Source organism: Macrotis lagotis, chromosome 3, assembly GCF_037893015.1.
Source record: "Macrotis lagotis isolate mMagLag1 chromosome 3, bilby.v1.9.chrom.fasta, whole genome shotgun sequence".
Taxonomy (NCBI): Eukaryota; Metazoa; Chordata; class Mammalia; order Peramelemorphia; family Peramelidae; genus Macrotis; species Macrotis lagotis.
This window is the reverse complement of record NC_133660.1, coordinates 32,143,442-32,163,334: the sequence shown is the minus strand read 5'-3', so window position 1 is coordinate 32,163,334 and position 19,893 is coordinate 32,143,442. Positions and strand designations below refer to the sequence as shown.

Below are 19,893 nucleotides of genomic sequence, written 5' to 3'. Positions count from 1 at the left end.
CACCAACTCCTACACAGAATGGCTTGCTAAATGCTAATAATTATGAAATGCTTTAAGATTTTCTAAGCACTTTACTTATAATATCTCATCTGAGCTTCATACCTACCCTGGGAAGTCAGTACTATTATTATCCCCCTTACAGATAAGAAAATTGAGACGGAAAGAAGTGAAGCGACTTTCCCAGTGTCCCTCAACTAAGCAACTTGTTTAAGACCAAATTTACATTAGGTCTTCTGAGTCCTATATATTATTCAGTAGTTGGGTGGTGATATGAATAGAGCACTGTACCTAGAGTCAGGAAGACCTAAGTTCAAATCCAGCTTCAGCCACCTACTAACTGTGTGATCCTAGACAAGTCACTTGACTTCTGTTTTCCTCAGTGTCCTCATCTATCAATTGGGGATAAAAATAGTGCCTATCTCTAGGGTTGTTGTGAAGATCAAATCAGACATTTGTAAATCATTGTGCAAAATTATACTACTAAAGATTTTATAAATATGATTATTGTCATTACTCTAAAATCCTAAATTAATAAAGAAGCAATTTTTTTAAGTTTTTTTACAAGGCAATGAGGTTAAGTGGCTTGCAGAAGGCCACACAGCTATGTAATTTGAATTCGAACTCAGGTCCTCCTGACTCCAGGGCCAGTGCTCTATCCACTGCACCACCTAGCCACCCTAAACAAGCAACTATTACAAGCATTGTTGCTAGACCTTGAGCAGGGGCAGGTAACCTCTGGTCCATGGGCCATATTAATCTGACTTTGCCAAAGCAGCAGAAGGCAGAACTCAAAATTCATTCAATCCAGTAGCTTTTGACCAAAAAAAGGAAAAGAAATTCCTCACCCCGGCCTAGAGAATGCAGATACAAGACTCAAACAGTGCCTAATATCAACAAGTTTATATTCGTTGGAAATATATACTCCCATAAATATAAATGTAACCGAAATGATTCCAATGTAATAGTTCAAGAGGGTAGGCGAAGGGGAGGAAGTACCAAAAATTAGAGAAATCAGGAAAGGGGTATGAGCTTTTCTTCTTTTCTTTTTTTTGGAGTCAGCTATTATTGATGTTGACCTTGTTCTATTTGGCTCCAAAGGAGCAGAATCAAGTTGAAATCAAATATAACTTCTTAAAAAAGAAAAACAAAAACAAATCCAGCCTCAGACAGTTACTAGTTGTGAGGGTGAGATATTTAACCCTGTTTGACTTAATTTCCTCATCTGTAAAATGAGTCTTTCTGACTCTAGGTACAGCACACTATCCACATCACCACCTAACTACCAGATAATATATGACTCAGAAGACCTAACATCAAATTTGGTCTCATTTTAGAAGGAAATGGCAAACCACTCTAGAATATTTCCCAGAAAACCCCAAATGGATCACCAAGGAGTTGGATATGGCTGAAAAACTGAACAGAATGTTGCAGTCAAACTGGGTTTTGATTGATTGAAGGAAAACATTACTAAAAAGTTTAGTCAGTCAAAATTCAAATGAACTGATACAAGGAAGAATGAAAAGAATCTGACTTTGGTTGGAGGCAATGGATAGTCATGAAGTTAATCTGGGATTTACTTGAATTAATTCAGTTAATTAATAACACAAGTTACATAATTCAGGCACAGACTTACTTAACAACTTCTGAGATCCTTTCTGACCCTAAAATTTTATGATCTGTGATATGGGATAAACTTTCTTTATCTATTAAAGGGAGTTGATAACAATATTTTCTCTTCCTACATCCAAGAGTTTATTATGAGAATCAAATGAGATCATATTTCTAAAAGTAGTCTAAAGGGTACTAAGGATTACTTTTCAATGTATTGCATTATTATTTTAATTAATTATTAATAATGACAATAATTGGGGCAGCTAGGTGGCACAGTGAATAGAGCACTGGCTCTGGCGTCAGGAGTACCTGAGTTCAAATCCAGCCTCAGTCACTTAATAATTACCTAGCCGTGTGGCCTTGGGCAAGCCACTTAACCCCATTGCCTTGCAAAAAAAAAAAGGAAGAAAGAAAAGAAACCTTTAAAAATAATAAAATAATGATGATAGTTATAATTTAAAGTTAAGTATGAAATAATGCTGTGGATAAAAGTATTCATTATTTTATCATATTAAGGGGCAATGGATTTCTGCACTATGCTTTAGTTAACCCTGAGAATGGGTTAATCACATCTTTCAGGGGACTGATTGTTTTCCAAAAGATTAAAAATATCCCCTGGAGAAAATTCTATTCCAGAATGCTTGGCTACAGATGTAAACAGTAGGGGCCCAATGGAAACTATTAGCAGGTTATCTGTGACTTGAGTTTATTCTACCTCAAGGATCCCTGATGTAAGGGATTTGGAAGGTATTCAGGGCAGAATAAATTGAATGATCTTGGCTCTGATACTTGATTTTTTAAATCTCTGGAGTTTAAAGGTAAGTTAAATTTGCATTTAATAAAATAATTATGGGAATTTTTGCATAGAAGATTGTTTTGGTTCTAGAGAGTTTTGATTTTGCTCTATGACATGAATCGACTCAATGCAAAACTGACAAATATCCATTAAAAAAAAGGTAGGGTTAGAGAAAGGCAATGTATAATGCTTAGTTTTTGCATGTAAATTGTAATAGTTCCTTTGATTCTTTGACATCCTAAAGGGGTTAAAGGTAAGTAACGCTTCTTTTAAATAAGATTATCCATTACAATGATGTCTCCCCATATTAAATGGGACAAACATGAGACATGATATATCCTCTGAAATAGGTCAAAGGACATATTCTCATCTTTTTACAAACTATCAAAGCAATCATGTTATATGAATAGAAATAATAGTTGTTAAAAATAAAACACCAGATCACATGAAGTCTTTGTGTTTTCCTGGAATATGCATTATGTCCTACAATACAACATGAATGTTTCTACAATATCTCTATTTCATTATGGTAATTTATATTTTTAAAGACTTCAGTGTCCTAGACAAGGAACAAAAGATATTCTGAGCTAATACTCTCCTTTTCTGGAATGCTATCCTTCTCCCTTGTATCTCCTTATCCACTCTTCTTCAAAAACCTAGTTAAGATTTATCTTTTCCTCATCTCAACTTGCCCACAAAATCTTTTCCTGTACTAAATTCATAGCAATTTCTCACTTCTAGGAGCATCTATAATACCTAATCACCCATGTCACTCATTGATCCTATCAAATGAAAAGGATAGCATTTTTCCATTCTTAAACGAAAAGTTCATTATGAGAATCAAATTTCACATTTGTGATAGTCATCTAAACAGTAAAAGGATCTACTCCCCAATGCATAGTATTATCATTTTAATAAACTATTAATAATATCAATAGTTATGATTAAAGTTAAACCCTGAATAAACATTATTTGCACTGACACTCATCACTTGAAGTTGATATCCTATCTCTTGTCAACTTAATAGTAAGCACTTTGATATCTCTATCACCAAAGAAGGTGTTTTTGTTCCAAAGAAGAAATTAATGTTTTTCTTAATTATAATTAAGATAATAAGTATTATCTTAATAATACTTTCATATACTTGTACTGTGCATTTTTCTCTTTGGGATGAAGGGAAAACACCCAAAAGTCTAAAGAGCAATAATCTCTTTATCTATCCATCCAATTGTTCTGATAGAGAATAAAATTTTTTGGATAATGGTGTCACCTATACACAAATACCCCAGACATCTATATTTGGAAATATTTGACCTATGGCCTCCCTGTTTTCTATAATCTACAAAATGGTCTTCACTGCAGTGACCATGAAATGGGGTTTAGACAGAATACTTGCAATTAGTTTTAGAACATTGCCACACAAAGGCTCTCCTGATCTCTGAAAGAAGACCAATACATGAGACCTATGCTCTGGAATCCTTTATTAAAGGCAAGATTTTGCAAGAGATTCATGTTGTCAAGAAAACAAAAAAAATGCAGGGCATGTAGTTTTTCTTTAGAATGTTGAAAAAATAAAATAGAAGTAGGAAGGCCAAGACAGTCCAAAAGACCAGGGGAAACAGCAAAATGAAAGAACATTTCTCTCCATCCAGGCAGGCAGGATAGACCAGGCCAGAGGATAGGTAGAGTAAACAGTCAATAAACAGTTATTAATGTGCCAGTCGCTGTGCTAATCAGATCTTCCATATATAAAAATGTTATAGTCAGTCAGTGTCAGGCAACAAATATTTATTAAACATAAACTCTGAGATAGGCACTGTGCTAAGAACTGAGGATACAAAGAGAGTAAAAAGATAGTCCTTTTGTCCTCAAAGACTTTAAATCTAATGGGGGAAAGAATGAACAAATAAACATCAACAAAGCAATCCATACAGGATAAATAGGAAATATTTATCAGAGGGGAGGCTATAGAATTAAGAGGGCTTGGGGAAGGCTTCCTGAAGGATAACTTGAAGGAAGCCAAGGAAACCAGAAAGTAGAGATGGGGAGGGAAAGCACTGAACCCTGCAAGCAGGAAGAGGCTTGCCTAGAAGACTGGAACACTCAGTCCCAGCTATTCATCTTTCCAAGTTCTCTTTGGCATGTTGCATCATGCAAATGAAAGAAAGAACATCATTATTAACTTACAGTTATCTGGAGCTTTGAGAAGTTCAAAGGCCCCCAGGCACAACTGAATATGAACTCTAAGGTCAACCCATAGACATGAGGTTGACTTGCTTTCATGCTTTATAAAAATTTTTCAAGGACTCTGTTTGTCAACCATAGCTAAATTTCCATCTTAGATAATTCACTTTCAGTGTATAAATAAATCCAAATACATTCAGAGATGCTAAATCAATCTTCCTTACCAAGACTAAATAAAGGGGAAACCTGTCTAAAGGAATGCAGTTCCTGTGTGGAGTGCCAAATTCATCCTTATAGGCTTCATGTTCAGTGACTAGGGGGCTAAATTCAGATTTAGAAATACCTAAATAGACCAGAAAGTTGCATGATATTCCCTAAGATGAGCATTATCCAAGTTCTAAATGATGTTAGAAAGGAATATGGGACTTGACAACAAAAGTCAAGGGTTCAAATTCCAGCTTAGGAACTTCCTCTCTCTGTGACCTTGGACACTATGGGATAAACCAATGGAGAGAACTGTGATGCAAACCAGTGAGATTGGCCTCGGTCTCTTACAGCATGGGAGAATTGAGGGCTTCAGGGGGTCCTCCTGGAGCTGATTTAGCAGAGGTTACCCTAACAGCAGAAGCACAGGGTGATCTAGGACAGAGATGTTCATGATAACTTTAGAGATACCATGGAAACAGCTCCCCTCCCTCATCATATGAAATTATGTGAGCATGGGACAGAGATTATGGAAGCTGCTCAAGTACCCCCAAGCACTTGCTTAACAAGCTGGTTAAGGTATGTTCATATTGACTATTCCCCTATGCCTTTCCTAGTGGTCTAAGGCAGGCAAATAGGAGATCAAATCCCACATTCTTAAAGAGATATCTGTCTCTCTCTCTCTCTCTCTCTCTCTCTCACACACACACACACACACACACACACACACACACACACACACACACATACACACACCGTCACTCATTCACTCTCTGCTAGTCTTTTCCCTAAGAAATTATTTCAGGGTGGCTAGGTGGCTTAGTGGATAGAGCACTGGCCCTGGAGTCAGGAGTACCTGGGTTCAAATCCGGCCTCAGACACTTAATAATGACCTAGCTGTGTGGCCTTGGGCAAGCCACTTAACCTTGCAAAAAAAATCTAAAAATAAATTATCTCCCATTTATTTTAGATCGGGGTAGGGAATTTTTCTGCCAAGGGCAAAAATTTAAAAATTAGTCAAATATTTAATTAATTCATCCCTAAGAAGCTACTAGATTTATTGAATTTCAAGCCCCACCTGAGGTTGCCTTGGCAGTGCCAAACCAAATGATTTCTTATATAACTTTGAACTTGACATTACCAATCCCTGTTCTAAATAGGTAAATAATGGATGGATGGATGGATGGATGGATGGATGGATGGATGGATGGATGGATGAATGGATGGGGATGATGTGAATGATGATGGTGTGGATGATGATGTGGATGATGGTGATGCGGATGGATAAGGATATGGATGATGTGGATATGGATATGGATATATGAATAGATACATGGATATGTGGATATAGGGCTATGGATGTGGATATGGATGTGGTTATGGATGATAGATGATATGGTTGGATGAATTCTAAAATACCTTGGTTAGGGCAACCTATCCAGTGAATGATGTTAAAACATATGTCTAAACTTTCTTCTTATCTTCTACTATACTACTAGAAACATTATTGATGTGCTAATTGGGAGGGGCTGTGCTGTGTTCCCTTTGGCGCCTAGGGGCCTGATGCCTGAAAGTCAAATTATAGGAAATGTGTGGTACTCTCATGGGAAGCAGATGCTTTGACATCAATGCTAAGCAACAGATAGAGAACAAAACCCCTAGATGAGATGTGAAGAAACTCAAGTATTTGAAAGCCAAAAGTGATCCTGATGAAGACTTTAAATGGTAACTTGACAATTAACTTCAAGATCACCTAGGAGGGTCTCTGACATCCTGACAGGACCAATGGATATGCTCATACCACCAGACAATAGACCAAAATATCCTAGAAGCTAAGGAAGATGGAATCCAAGGATCTTCAACTGAAAGATAGGCAAATCTATAATTCATGCAGCTAAGGACCAAATGACATAATTGGGTGCCCTGATGTTGGCACCATGAGGCAATATGGGGCATGCCATGAGTCCTGGGTCACTGACATTCAGATTTCACTAGTCCTGTGTCTGGGTAGGAAAAGGGAATGTACAAAATGGTAGCAGAAAGTAGAGAATAGCCTCCAGCAATGAAGCAAAAGTCTCCAGTCCTCAGTCCACTAACATTCTGACCTAGAAAGGGTCCAGATTTTAGATCTGAATGGTCCTGGGATACTTGACTCCTTTATGTATGTAATGGAAGATCTGAGCAATGACCCAAATAGGACTGGCTTAGATGGATTAAAGTCCCATCATCCCTGCTTTTGCTGATTCCAAAACAAGGATCTTGAGTCCAGAGTTAAAAGAGGTTACAAAGGCCCAGAAAAGGGGGCAATTTGGGGAAAGAGGAGATCAACAGTCTTCTAGTCCCAAATGGAGGTTCAAGTTCAACCTTATGCCACATGAGATGGAAGGGAGTAAGTTATCAGGACGCTGAAATTAAGGCTTCTACCTCAAGAGACTTTAACAAGGACTAAGGACCTGGATGATAAATGCTGTGATAGGAGCGCTATTCTACTTCCCATCCCCAAGCAGTTTGAGGTAGCTTTCCTTATAAGGTATTAAGACCAGCCTCAGGATTTCTTTGGCGGGACCAATAAAGGACTCAGGTGGGCAACATCACTTCCAGATCAATTTTGTAAAAACGTCTGTGAAAGCTTCATCATAGCTCCAAGGTTTAGCTGGTACACCAGTACAAGCAACTCAGACAAAGGGGAGTTTCACTCAACTCAATTAGCTAATTTTGTCCTCAATAAAAGTCTTTGTTGAATATTCTCCTGTTATGGCTAATTAAATTCCTCATAAATATCTCCTTTTGTTCCAGCATTGAATTGAAACCACCAGGTTACTAACCCGAAGCAAGTGGTTTCCACAAGTTGTATTCAGTACTTAGAGAAAATTAGTCTATTATAGAGAAGCAAAAGTTAGAACATAAACTAAAATGTTGGATCTGGAAGCTTTTAAGAAAGCATTTGATATCTTTCCTGTTTATCCTAGCAAAAGCTAGTAAGCATCTTCCACAAATTCAAGCCCAAAAGAGCAAGGATTAGAGAAAAAATATGAAGAATTGTGCAGAGTACTGGGAACATGGACGTAGTCGTTCTCTGAAGGTAGCTACAAGGGAACACAAGGACCCCTACCCTCTGGGTCTTTATAGAGAATCAGAAAGTAGAGTCAGAGCTAGGATTGCTTGAATAAGGCATTTTAAAGAACAGCCTGGGAGCATGGGTGGAAAGCTACCTAGATCTGGGAATGTGCTTAGAGAGTAGAACAGTAATGTGACTGGAAAGTGATTGAAAGAGAGTGGGTAACCTGGTGGGTGCCACTGCAGAACTGGGGAAGGTAATGATGATGACTAGCTGTGCTTCTTTTTAATCTGAGGAAGATTGTTGTGGGGAGAGAGTGAAACCTAATGCTGTGAATTGAGTTTCTACTGTATGCAAAAGAGAAAAGAATCATAGAAGACTATAAAATCCTCTTCTAATTCATGAGTTTCTGACTCTTCAGTTCTCTTTTAGGAAGGGATTGCCTTCTTAGTGGGATATAGGGTGATTTAGGATATAGGACATGTATAATTTCACCAAAACGTTCTTTTTGGAGTGATTCCATTTCTTATTGTTATTTGGTCATGTCCAGCTCTTCATGAACCCATTTGGAATTTTTTTGGCAAAGATACTGAAAGGTTTTGCCATTTTCTTCTCTTATTCATTTAACAGATGAGAAAACTGAGGCAGACAGAGATTTAAGTGACTTGTTCATTGTCACACATCCAATATGGATCAAAAGCAATTTTTGATGCCAGATCTTTTGACTCCAAAGTCAATACTTTTCCCACTATACCATGATGTCTATTATTAAGTAGGCTTTAATGTTGGGTATGGTGAGATGGAACTCAAGGAGAGTTTTCTCACCAAATGTCAAGCAACAAAGTGGAGTCCTAAAATGCAGCAAAATCAGCATGACAGCAGGAGGATATCTGAAAGAATTCTCCCTAAAGTAAATAATAAAAAAAAAAAATGGGGGCAACTAGGTGACGCAGTGGATACAGCACCAGCCCTGGAGTCAGGAGGACCTGAGTTCAAATCCAGCTCAGACACTTAATAATTACCTAGCTGTGTGGCCTTGGGCAAGCCACTTAACCCCATTTGACTTTGCAAAAAAAAAAAAAAAAAAAACTAAAAAAATGGCTGACTAGTTAGTTATTCAGACAATAAATATCTATTGAGCATCTACTGAGTGCCATCTGGACCTGAAGTAATATGAATAAAGTATCCCAAAAGTGAGCACAAGTATTCAAATTCACACTATTTGAAGTTATCATTATTTAAAATATGCTTATGGGCTCTAGTCCAATGGAAATATGCAGAGGGAATTGAAATAATGTGACTACTATACCAGATTCAATATTTACACTCATCAGGACCCAGCTAACTAAATAAATGTGTGCCAACTAATTTGTTTATTATTTTATTATTAATATTATTTCATCCAAAGTTAAAACTTGGACCACTGAAGGTACTTTAATAATTCACAATTTTTAAATTATTTTTGAAAGTTCTTAATTAAATGGACAGTTTTTAAATAATTGATGGGCTGTTTTTCATATTCTGGTTTTTGCTGACAAGAACTTTTATCTTAGATTCCACTCTTGTATCTAAGTTAATAATAAAAAGATTATTATCCAGAAACTCATGCTGATAAAATCTAGCTGAATGTCTCAAAGAACAATTGAACTACTCAACCCAGTATTATGCAATTTTCACATATGCAAAATTGACTGTTTAAAGCACTCTTCAACCTTGTAAGTATATCTCAACTTGTAAATACATAAAGGAAAATACAGTACAGAAGCTGCCTAAGCTTTATAACTGCTCTGCATCTTGCTACGTTAGTCAGTCAGTCAATAAACATTTGTACCTCAGCCTCTGCGGTAATAACTATACAAAAAAAGAAAGGCAAATGGTATTACTAAAGATATTTCAAGGAATTTGTCCATTTTGAACTCTTAGAGTTCTTCCAAATGTCCAATTTCTTATATTATCTCTGCAGAGATGTTGAAAGAAAAAAAAACTATGTCTGATCAGTAATCATTATTAGAACAGGATTTTACTATATGTGTCTTAATAACTATGAATGAATAACTGTATGATAATAAGGTACAACCATGTGTAATTTATTGTAATATATACATATATATCAAATCAATGTCAAATGATAGTGTCAAACTGAAGATTTCATAAACTCGGCTAATATGTATGGGGGGCTTCCATTTGTTTGTTTTTAAACCAGTCTCTTAAAAATGGATGAGAAGAAAATGTTCAGACAGGAATTAGTAGATGTTCATGGAGTCCCCATCTTCTGGACCATCGCAGAAGCCTGGTCTCAGGTAGAAGCATTTGAGGCCAAACCAGACGACCTTCTCATCTCCACCTATCCCAAATCTGGTGAGTTCAGGCACTTTATTAAGACAATTACAAGCCATTTGGAAAGTAGACACAATGTGGTACTGTAGATGGAAAGTTGGCTTCCAAGTCAGAAAAATGGTTCTGTCACATAATGTCTTATGACTTTAAGTCAATCACTTCATCTCTCAATGCTTTTCATCAGAGGTGTCAAACATTCAGCTGTTAGACATAATATGACATGGAGCTCACCAGAATACAGTTGGAACCAGATTAAAATGGAGTCCCTATCTGATTTTTTAAAGTGATGTGTTGATTTAAATCTAAATTTATATATCGATATAGATAGACAGACAGACAGATAGATAGATATGTAAATAGATAAATAGGTAGGTAGATAGGAAGAGATAGATATGTAAATAGGTAGGTAGGTTAGATAGATAGATAGAGAGATAGAGAGATAGATTGTTATTGTTATATATGCATGTATTGTTCTAAGTCAATATGCATCCTTATTTATGGCTTAGGGGCTCTGTTTCTATTTGTGCTCAACCCGCTCTAAATGAGTTTTCTAGAGCTCAAATCTCATCATATCATCTCCTTGCTCAATAAACTCCCTCTTGCCTCCAGGATCAAATATTAAGTGTTCTGTTTATCATTCAAAGGCTTTTATAATCTACCACCCTCCTACCTTTCCAGTCTTCTTACACCTTACTCCTGGACACTTATTTTTTGATTCAATGACACCAACCTCCTGGTAATCCCATCAGAAAGATGCTCCATCTCTCAGGTGCTGGGATTTCTTTTGACTCTTCTCCCATGCCTGGAATGCTCTCTCTCCTCTCCTCTCCCTATCAACTTTCCTGATTTCTGTTTTATTGTTGCTGAGGCAATCAGAGTTAAGTATCTGAAGCTAAATTTGAACTCCAATACTCCTGACTTCAGGGTCAGTGCTCTATTCATTGCACCACCTAACTGCCTCTTCCCTGACTTCTTTTAAATACCAACTGAAATTTCATTTTTTACAGGTAGTCGTTTTCAACTCTTCTTAATTCTATGCCATCCCTCTCTCAATTTGCTTCCTTATTTATCCTGTCCATAGTTTTTACATAGCTGTTTGCTTGTTGTCTTCCCCATTTGATTGAGAATTCCTTGAGGGTAGAGACTGTCTCTGGCACTTAGTATAGCATGGCACATAGCAGGTTGGCAAAAAAAATAATGATTGATTGATTTAAGAAGGTGAGATACAGAGAAGATGAAATGGCTGAGGGACATCCCTCTCTTGGGATTTCAGTCCCTATTCCCATCCCTTATATGCTAGTATCTAAACACACTTTTCTACAAAGGACCAAATAGCTCCTACCCAAATTGGGTGAATCGTTCCATTTAAAAAACTGAGGGCTTCTGAACATTTTTCGGTGGCAGAGTTCTTTGAAAGTCTAATGAAATTCGTAGATCCCCTCACAGAATATTTTTAAATAACTAAGAGAAATGCCAACTTTCAGTTCAAGGTTAATGAAAGGTGTCATTTTTTCCCCTTCCAAAGCCATGAGCCCCCTGAAATCTGTCCACAAAACAGTCTAAGCACTTCAGTAAAGCATCACTTCCTTAAGTCTACTAGCTCTTAATTGAGTTCACTAAAATAGGCCAAGCCCTTCTTGACTGAGGACTAATAAATTCTCCATTCTTTTTCTGCTTTTCCATCATCAAAACATCATACACAAATTTTTCACAAGCAAGGGCTTCATTCTAATAAGTCCAAACAGATTATGAATTGGTTCGTATTTAGTTAGCAATCAGAATGGTTTTGAATATGCAATACCGATATCTTGTCTTCTCCAGTAGTGGATATTTTATTTGACAAATTCCAGATGGATCAGATCTGAGATCTCAGTGATAGTCGAAAGGGTACTGTATATGCAGTCAGCCCGTCTTAATTCAAACCCTAGCTTTCCTCCCTTTAAGCATATCACTTTACCAGCCTGAGTCTCACTTTCCCCTTCTGTAAAATGATGGGATAGGATCACTAATACCCCTTGCACCTAAATCTATCATCCCTTTATACATGTCTCTCACAGCTCCTCCTCCAGTCTTTCTCAGTTTCCTTTGCAAGACAATCAGCAAACATTTCTTCTTCTAGGTGATAGGACCTAGAATCAAGATGAGCTGAGTTTGAATCCTGCATGAGATGTTTATTACCTATAAATGAGGTATAATGAAGAAGGTAGTGAGTCTATAATCAAAAATACTCATTTGATCCTTTTGCAACATTTCATCAGCTACTATTTCTTTCCCCCTTAATATTCACTTTAACCAAATTTCACCTGGTTACAAATTTTATAGGGTTGGGCACACAGTGGATCTTTGGCTAGGTAATAGAGTATACATACTCTGGGTTGTTGTGAGGACATTAGTGAGATAATGGTTGCAAAATATTTTGCAAATATATAAATGCTGCTGCTGCTGCTATCGTCCCACACTACTCTCTAAGGAATTACCTGCTTTTCCTTACTCACACTGATAAAATGTAAGGAATAAGGATTTACAAATGCCGGGTTCTAAATAGTCATCAAGGTTCTTCATGATGGATTTTTATGTTCTCCATTCCTTTAGTCTTCTGATCTATTTATGATAGGTCTTTTAGATCTAAGTCATGCTTCAATTTGGAGCTTATCTTGGTATGTGGTATAAGGTATGGGTCTAAACCTGATTTCTGCCAGACTGCTGTCCAGTATCCCTAAGATTTTTATCATATACTAAGTTCCTACTTCATTAACTGTGGTCTTTGGCTTTATCAAATACTATGTTACATATTACTATGTTCATTTGTTTCTGTAATTTGTGAATCTAATCTACTCCACCAATTGACCTTTTTTTAAGTAGGAATAAAATATTTTGATGATTTCTGCCCTGTAGTATGTTTTAAGATCTAATACTGCTAGGTCTCCTTCCTTCTCACTATTTTATTTTCACCTTATCAAGAAATTTTCCTCATAATAAAAATACCTGGGGCGGCTAGGTGGCACAGTGGATAGAGCACCGACCCTGGAGTCAGTAGTACCTGGGTTCAAATCTGGCCTCAGAAACTTAATAATTATCTAGCTGTGTGGCCTTGGGCAAGCCACTTAACCCCACTGCCTTGCAAAGAAAAAACCTTAAATAACTAATGTTTAAATAGCATTTATTATGTTATTATACATATATATATATATATCAAATCAATGTCAAATGATAGTGTCAAACTGAAGATTTCATAAACTCGGCTAATGTTTATGGGGGTCTTCCATTTGTTTGTTTTAAAACCAGTCTCTTAAAAATGGATGAGAAGAAAATGTTCAGACAGGAATTAGTAGATGTTCATGGAGTCCCCTTCTTCTGGACCATCACAGAAGCCTGGTCTCAGGTAGAAGCATTTGAGGCCAAATGATTCCAGTCACTGTGCTAAGAATTTTACAGTTTTATCTCAGTTGATCGTCACAACAGCCCTATGAGCAAATATTATTAGCCTTATTTTATAAATGAGGAAACTGAGACAAACAGAGGCTAATTGACTTGCCCAGGGTCACACAGCAAGTAAATATCTTAGATGGAGTTTGAATTCAGGTCCTCCTGATTCAAGGACCAATGCTCTGCCTAAATAAACTACTTAGCTTCCTTCAATTCCCTTTTGTAAAATAAATTAAATCATCATTCTTCCATAAAACTAAAATAGAAATCTTTTTTCTTAATTTATTGAATTTCATTTCTGTAATTCACTTTTTCAGGTACCACTTGGGTCAGCGAAATCTTGGATCTGATCTATAACAATGGAGATGTAGAAAAATGCAAACGAGATGCTATATTCAATCGGGTCCCTTTCATGGAACTGATAATGCCTGGATATGTGAATGGTATTTCCAGTGAATGTGCCTTTATCTTAGAAAAAAATCAACACTTTCATACTCTTCTCATCATCTCTAGAGTAAACATTATGGAAAGTTATGGTGAAAAAAATATTTGCAAAGCTAAAAAAAGTATAGAAAGCTAATCAAATTGAAGTATAATAATCTCATCCTCAGATAACAGCAACAAACTCTCTTCATTCATTTTGCAATCTATTGGTGGTTAAGTGAGCAGTAAGAAGAGAAGCAGGAAATATTTCACTGACCAAGAAAGACTTTATTCCCTAAAATCAGATTGAAAGATTTTTAGAGCTTTGATCAGATATAAAGGAAAATTTTGAAAGTATTTATGAAACATTCCCTAAATTTGTTATGGAAGGAAGCACTGTCCCCAGGCAAAACAAGAACCAAAGCTAAATCTTTGTTTCTCAACAGAGACTTCTTATATATTCACATCCTCACCTTTGCCTGTGTGGGCCATGTTGAACCATCACTGCGTAAGGCTCTCTCTCAAGTCAGCCTGACCTTTTCTGATGCTATCAAAATTTGTCCCATGACCTTAAGTAATACAATGATTAAATTAAATAGCACAAAGGATAGAATACTAGACTTCACATGAGAAGACTGCATTTAAAGTCTATCTCAAATATTTCCAAACTCTATGATGCTGAGCTAGTTTCCTAACAACTCTCAGTCTCAGTATTCCCATCAGTAAAATGGGAAGAATAAGATCATTCACCTCAGAGGGTAAGCAACAAATGACATAACTATGTCAAATTCTTTGTAAATCTTAAAGTCACACTTTGGCCGATCATACTCTAAATTATATCTAAATTATACTTCTTGCTCTTTCATTTGAAATGGAGCTGCCATAGTAGAATGAGCACTGGACTTTGCATTACTAGTCCTGAGTTTGAAGTCCCTTTTAACGCTGGCGTCCATATAACTCAAACTCTGATCTGTATTAACTGTGGAACCAAAAAGAGCTCAATCACACTAAGCCTATTTCCTCAGCCATTAACAGGACAAGCATGATGACATATGTTTGTATGATTCATTGTGGTTAGATAAGGACCTGGCTAACCTTAAAGTGTTATAGAAATGTCAGCAAATATTCACTTCATGAGCAACCAATTTCCCCATCATTTCACCATCTGCAAAATGAAGTTACAAATGGTTTCCTCTAAACCATCAAAAGGTTGCATATTTTGATATGAATGAAATATTTACTGGTGAAACATAAATTCCTAAGGAAATCTTTTTAGAAAAATAGATGAATAAATACTGGAGAAGCCAAGGGTAATACTAATTATTAATATTTGGATTTGGATATATGGCAGTTAAGTGGTACAGTAGAAAGCATCCTGGACCTAGAGTCAGGAAGACTACTCTTTCAAGATTCAAATCTGGTCTCAGACACTTACTAGCTGTGTGACCCTGGGCAGTGCCTCAAAATACCTCAAAAAAAAAGATCTTGGGGCTAGGTGGTACAGTGGATAGACCACTGGCCCTGGAGTCAGGAGTACCTGAGTTCAAATCTGGCCTCAGATACTTAATAATTACCTAGCTGTGTGGCCTTGGGCAAGCCACTTAACCCTGTTGCCTTGCCAAAAAAAAAAAAAAAAAAGACCAGCTCTAAATCTAAACTGAGACTTTGACATTTCCTTAAGGCATGGAGGCATGGAAAAATTAGGTGATTTGTTCATGGTCACATAGCTTTTTTACATATGCATGTACATCTTGATTAGGTAAGACTTGAACCCAGCTCCCTAGCACTTCCTAACTCCAAGTCTGGATCCCTCTCCAACTGAAATATTATGTCTCCATAACTTCTTTGTTCTTACCACACAGAGACTTGTCAACTTTAGAAAGTCATAACAGCCCATATCAAATAATAAAGACATTTCAATGGTGCCATGAGCTTCCCAGTCAGGTTTGGGCTCTGCTAGCCAAATTCCACACACAGCCAATAAAAGTTTTATGGAGCAAAGAGCACTGTTTTGTCTAGTACTTCTCCACTGAATCATTGAATTCTGTGGGACAAAAAAAACCTGAGTTTTTTAGAGTTATAGCAAGGGCTTTCAAATTCTGCTTCTGTTACTTATTACCTGAGTGAGCCTGGCCTAGTAACTTAACCCCTTGGGGTCTCATTTTCATCTGTAAAATGGGACAATTTTACCTCCATTTTCTATAAACCAAACGACCTCTCCATCTTGATTCCAGCTTTGACCTACAATTAAAAGACTGGGAGAAAGACAGTACAACAAGCTATGATTTTACAGAATTAAAAAAAAAAGAAGTGATCAAAACATGAAATTAAATTTATGTAAATTGTCAATTACATAATGGAATTTAACCAGGAAAAAACAAGCTAATGATGAAATTCCCCCAGCATGACAAGACAGAACTCAACATTGCCAATCGTGGCTATTTCTTTCCACATTTACAGGTACAAAGCAGTTGGAAGCATTGAAGTCTCCACGTCTAGTGAAAACCCATCTGCCAGTGGAACTGCTTCCTTCATCTTTTTGGAAGAATGACTGTAAGGTAATCCATTCTAAAGGAAGGAGGAAGCTAAAGGGAGAATCCAGCCTTCTTCAGTCATCTCCTATTATTGAGAGAGATATTTGCTTCCCAGGAAGGAGACAATTAGGCAAGGGATTCCATCCCAGTAATTCAAGACTTGCAGAGTTTTAATAATGCCTATAATTTTATGGTTTGCAAAGTACTTTCCAAACACTATCTCATTTTTTTCCTCACAGTAACCTGGGAGGTAAGTTCTATTATTATCAGCATTTTGTCAATGAGGAAATTGCGGGCAAAGGATAGATGACTTCCCTAGGGTTAGACATTAGGAAATGTCTGAGACTCCAGGTCCAGTGCCATAATTCCTGAGTCATTGAGCTGCTTCCCTTAATAGGGATACTTTCACAATAACACTATATTTCTACATTTTCTCTCTCTCTCTCTGTCACATCAAGTCAATAAGCCCTGTGAAGGTTATTTCCCCTCCCCCCCCAAAAAATGTAAGTTCCTTTAGAATAAGATCTTCTTCCTTATTTCCTTACCATTTTTGTATTCCGATTGACACAGTGTCTGATACACACTAGGACTTAAAAAATATAGGAATGAATGGAATGGCACCTATTCAGTAGTAAGCATCCTCCATTGGAAAGACCTTTGATCATCATGGTTGTTAGGCAATCATTAAACACCTGAAGAATTGATCATTCCTAAAGCACAGGTCTAGGAAGATCACTCCTCCATTAAAGGAGGTTGTAGGACTCCTGTTGGACTCTAAAATGAATACAAATTCCTCTACTTGACCTTTGAAGCTTTTCATAACCTATCTCCAGCCCACTTTCCCAGTCACAGTACAAATAATGCTCCTTCAAACAATAAATTTCACAAAACTATACATTTTTTGCTGTCCCAGGTGCTGAACTCCCTATGTGATACTAGCTGAATAATTCACCTCTCTCTTGGTTTTCTCATCTATAAACTGAGGGGATTAGAAGGTCTTTTTCAGGTTAGATCTATGCTCCTATGACTTTCTATTTTCTTGGCTCTTATGAGTTACCAGGATGGTTCTTGTGTTTAGAATAAGCTCCCTCCTCACTCTAGTTCCAACAAGTTTTAGCTCAAATTCCACCTCTTACAAAATTTGCCCCATTATAGTCCTCCCCTTAAAAATTATCTTGTACTTAATTGTATATTTTTAATTTAGTTTTCTTAGTATGTCATTCTCTCCCAAAGGAATGTAAATGTCTTAAGAGCAGGGATTATTTTGCCATTACCTTTGTATGTCTAGCAGAGTTCCTAGCAAATAAAAGAAATTATTGATAAATACTTTTTGAATAGAAGAATAAATGGTTTTAAAACTTCATAATATAGCCAACTTTCATGAGTTAGGTAAAATGTAATCCACACAGCTACCATTTTCTTTGATAACTGCAATGCCTTAACATCATTCTTTTAATGTAATGAAAGCATCCCTCATTAAAACAGACGATAATGAGCTAAGTATCCCTGGATCATCTCCAGAGACTCTTAGTCTACCTGAAGGACTGAGATGATGATGCAACACCCTCACTGGTCACTGAGCAGGAAGGACTAACTGCTCAACAGTCTTTATTCAAAGGGAAAAATAACTGCTACGTTCACCCTACTTCCCACAGGAAGTACCAGAGAGAGTTTCATGGTATATATTTGTTCAAGAAAACAAAAAGGTAGAGAGTAAAAACAGAAGGGGTCTCTCTTTTCAGTTCTACCCTGATTATGGTGTTCTTGTGCTCTTGCCAGAGGAGATAGAGAAAGAGAACCTGAAAACCTCTATCAAAAGGATAACAACTATGCATTGTAGTCATCAATAAATTAAGTTAATTATACTGTCCTTAGAGCTAGGAGGTCTAAAGGATAGTGTGCTGAATCTAGAATCCAGGAGTTCCAATCCTCTCTCAACACTAGCTGTTTCACCCTGGGCAAGTCACCTACCTTTGTCTGACTTGGTTTTTTAAGTATAAATAATAAAGAATAATACTAACACCTACTTCACAAGGTTGTTTCAAGAATATGAGATAGGGGGTGGCTAGGTGGTGTAGCAGATAAAACACCGGCCTTGGAGTCAGGAGTACCTGGGTTCAAATCCGGTCTCAGACACTTAATGATTACCTAGCTGTATTGCCTTGGGCAAGCCACTTAACTCCATTTGCCTTGCAAAAAAAAAAAAAACTCAAGAATATGAGATACTATGTGTAAAGAGTTTTGCAAATTTTCAAGAGTATTAGCAAAATGGAAATGTTTGCTATTATTATTATCTGCTAAGTCATGAAAATTGACTGTTATCTTTTTAAAATTCCAACCATGGAACTTCAAAACTCAACAAACTGGCATAGAATGCTTACTCCGTGAGAAGCACTGGACCAAGAATGCAAAAACCAAACAGTCCTTGTTTTCACTCTCCAGGTGGGGGGGGGGGGGGGGGGGAATAGAGGTGGGGGATGACATGTAAGGAAAAAAAAAACAATCTTATTCAAAATACAGTGTCAGTCTCCCCCCTCCACAGAGCAACAGCTCTTTTGTAGTAAGAGAAATGTATATCATAGAATCACAAAATCAAAGGCAGAAGGCAGCACCAGTCAATTCATCCACTCTTCTCCCAACACATGAGCCTTATCTATAATATCCCCAACTGTAGACATACATTAGAAGTATTTTGAGTTTCTTTTGAGTTTCTTTAATGGAATCTCTGATGTTGGGTTTGTTTTCTTCTGATTGGCTTGTTTCCCCTAAAGATAGAGTACAAAAATAGCTTCTAATTGAAGATTAGAGTTTAATTGGATTTTGGTTAGCTGGAATTTTTTCATTGTCTTTCTGATGATATAATTTCTTCCATGTTAGAAGACATATGTACAGAGGTATACTGTTGAATGTTTAACAACTGAACTCTAATGGGCAGCTCAGTGGCTCAGTGGATAGAGTGCTCGGTCTGAAGTCTTATCTGAGTTCAAATCCTACCTCGCATACTTAATAGCTGTGTGACTGGGCAAGTTACCTAACCCTATTTGCCTCAGTTTCTGTATGTAAAATTAGATGGAGAAGGAAATGGCAAACCACTCCAGTATCTTTGCCAAGGAAATCAAAAGTGAGGTCACAAAGAGTCAGATATGACTCAACAACTAAACAACCCAAGGAAAAAATGTAGGCTAAACACAAGCTACACTATCAATTTTCAACAAAACATTAAATCAAGCCCTGATTTATATACCTTTGCCCATATTTGAGGTATAAATGCTCACATTTAAATCATTGCTCTCAAATCAATCCAAGCAGGTTTCACTTTG

The 19,893-nt window shown here is 36.9% G+C and overlaps 1 protein-coding gene across 1 annotated transcript in view; it reads left to right on the top strand.

Moving 5' to 3' along the window:
- Positions 1–19,893, top strand: part of LOC141516030 (sulfotransferase 1 family member D1-like) — a 33,796-nt gene that overhangs the window by 5,690 nt on the left and 8,213 nt on the right. Inside the window, exons 2-4 of the mRNA XM_074227373.1 lie at positions 10,057–10,211; positions 13,934–14,059; positions 16,500–16,597. Coding sequence (XP_074083474.1) covers positions 10,067–10,211; positions 13,934–14,059; positions 16,500–16,597 — 369 coding nt within the window. The 5' untranslated portion in view covers positions 10,057–10,066. The remainder of the gene's footprint in view (positions 1–10,056; positions 10,212–13,933; positions 14,060–16,499; positions 16,598–19,893) is intronic.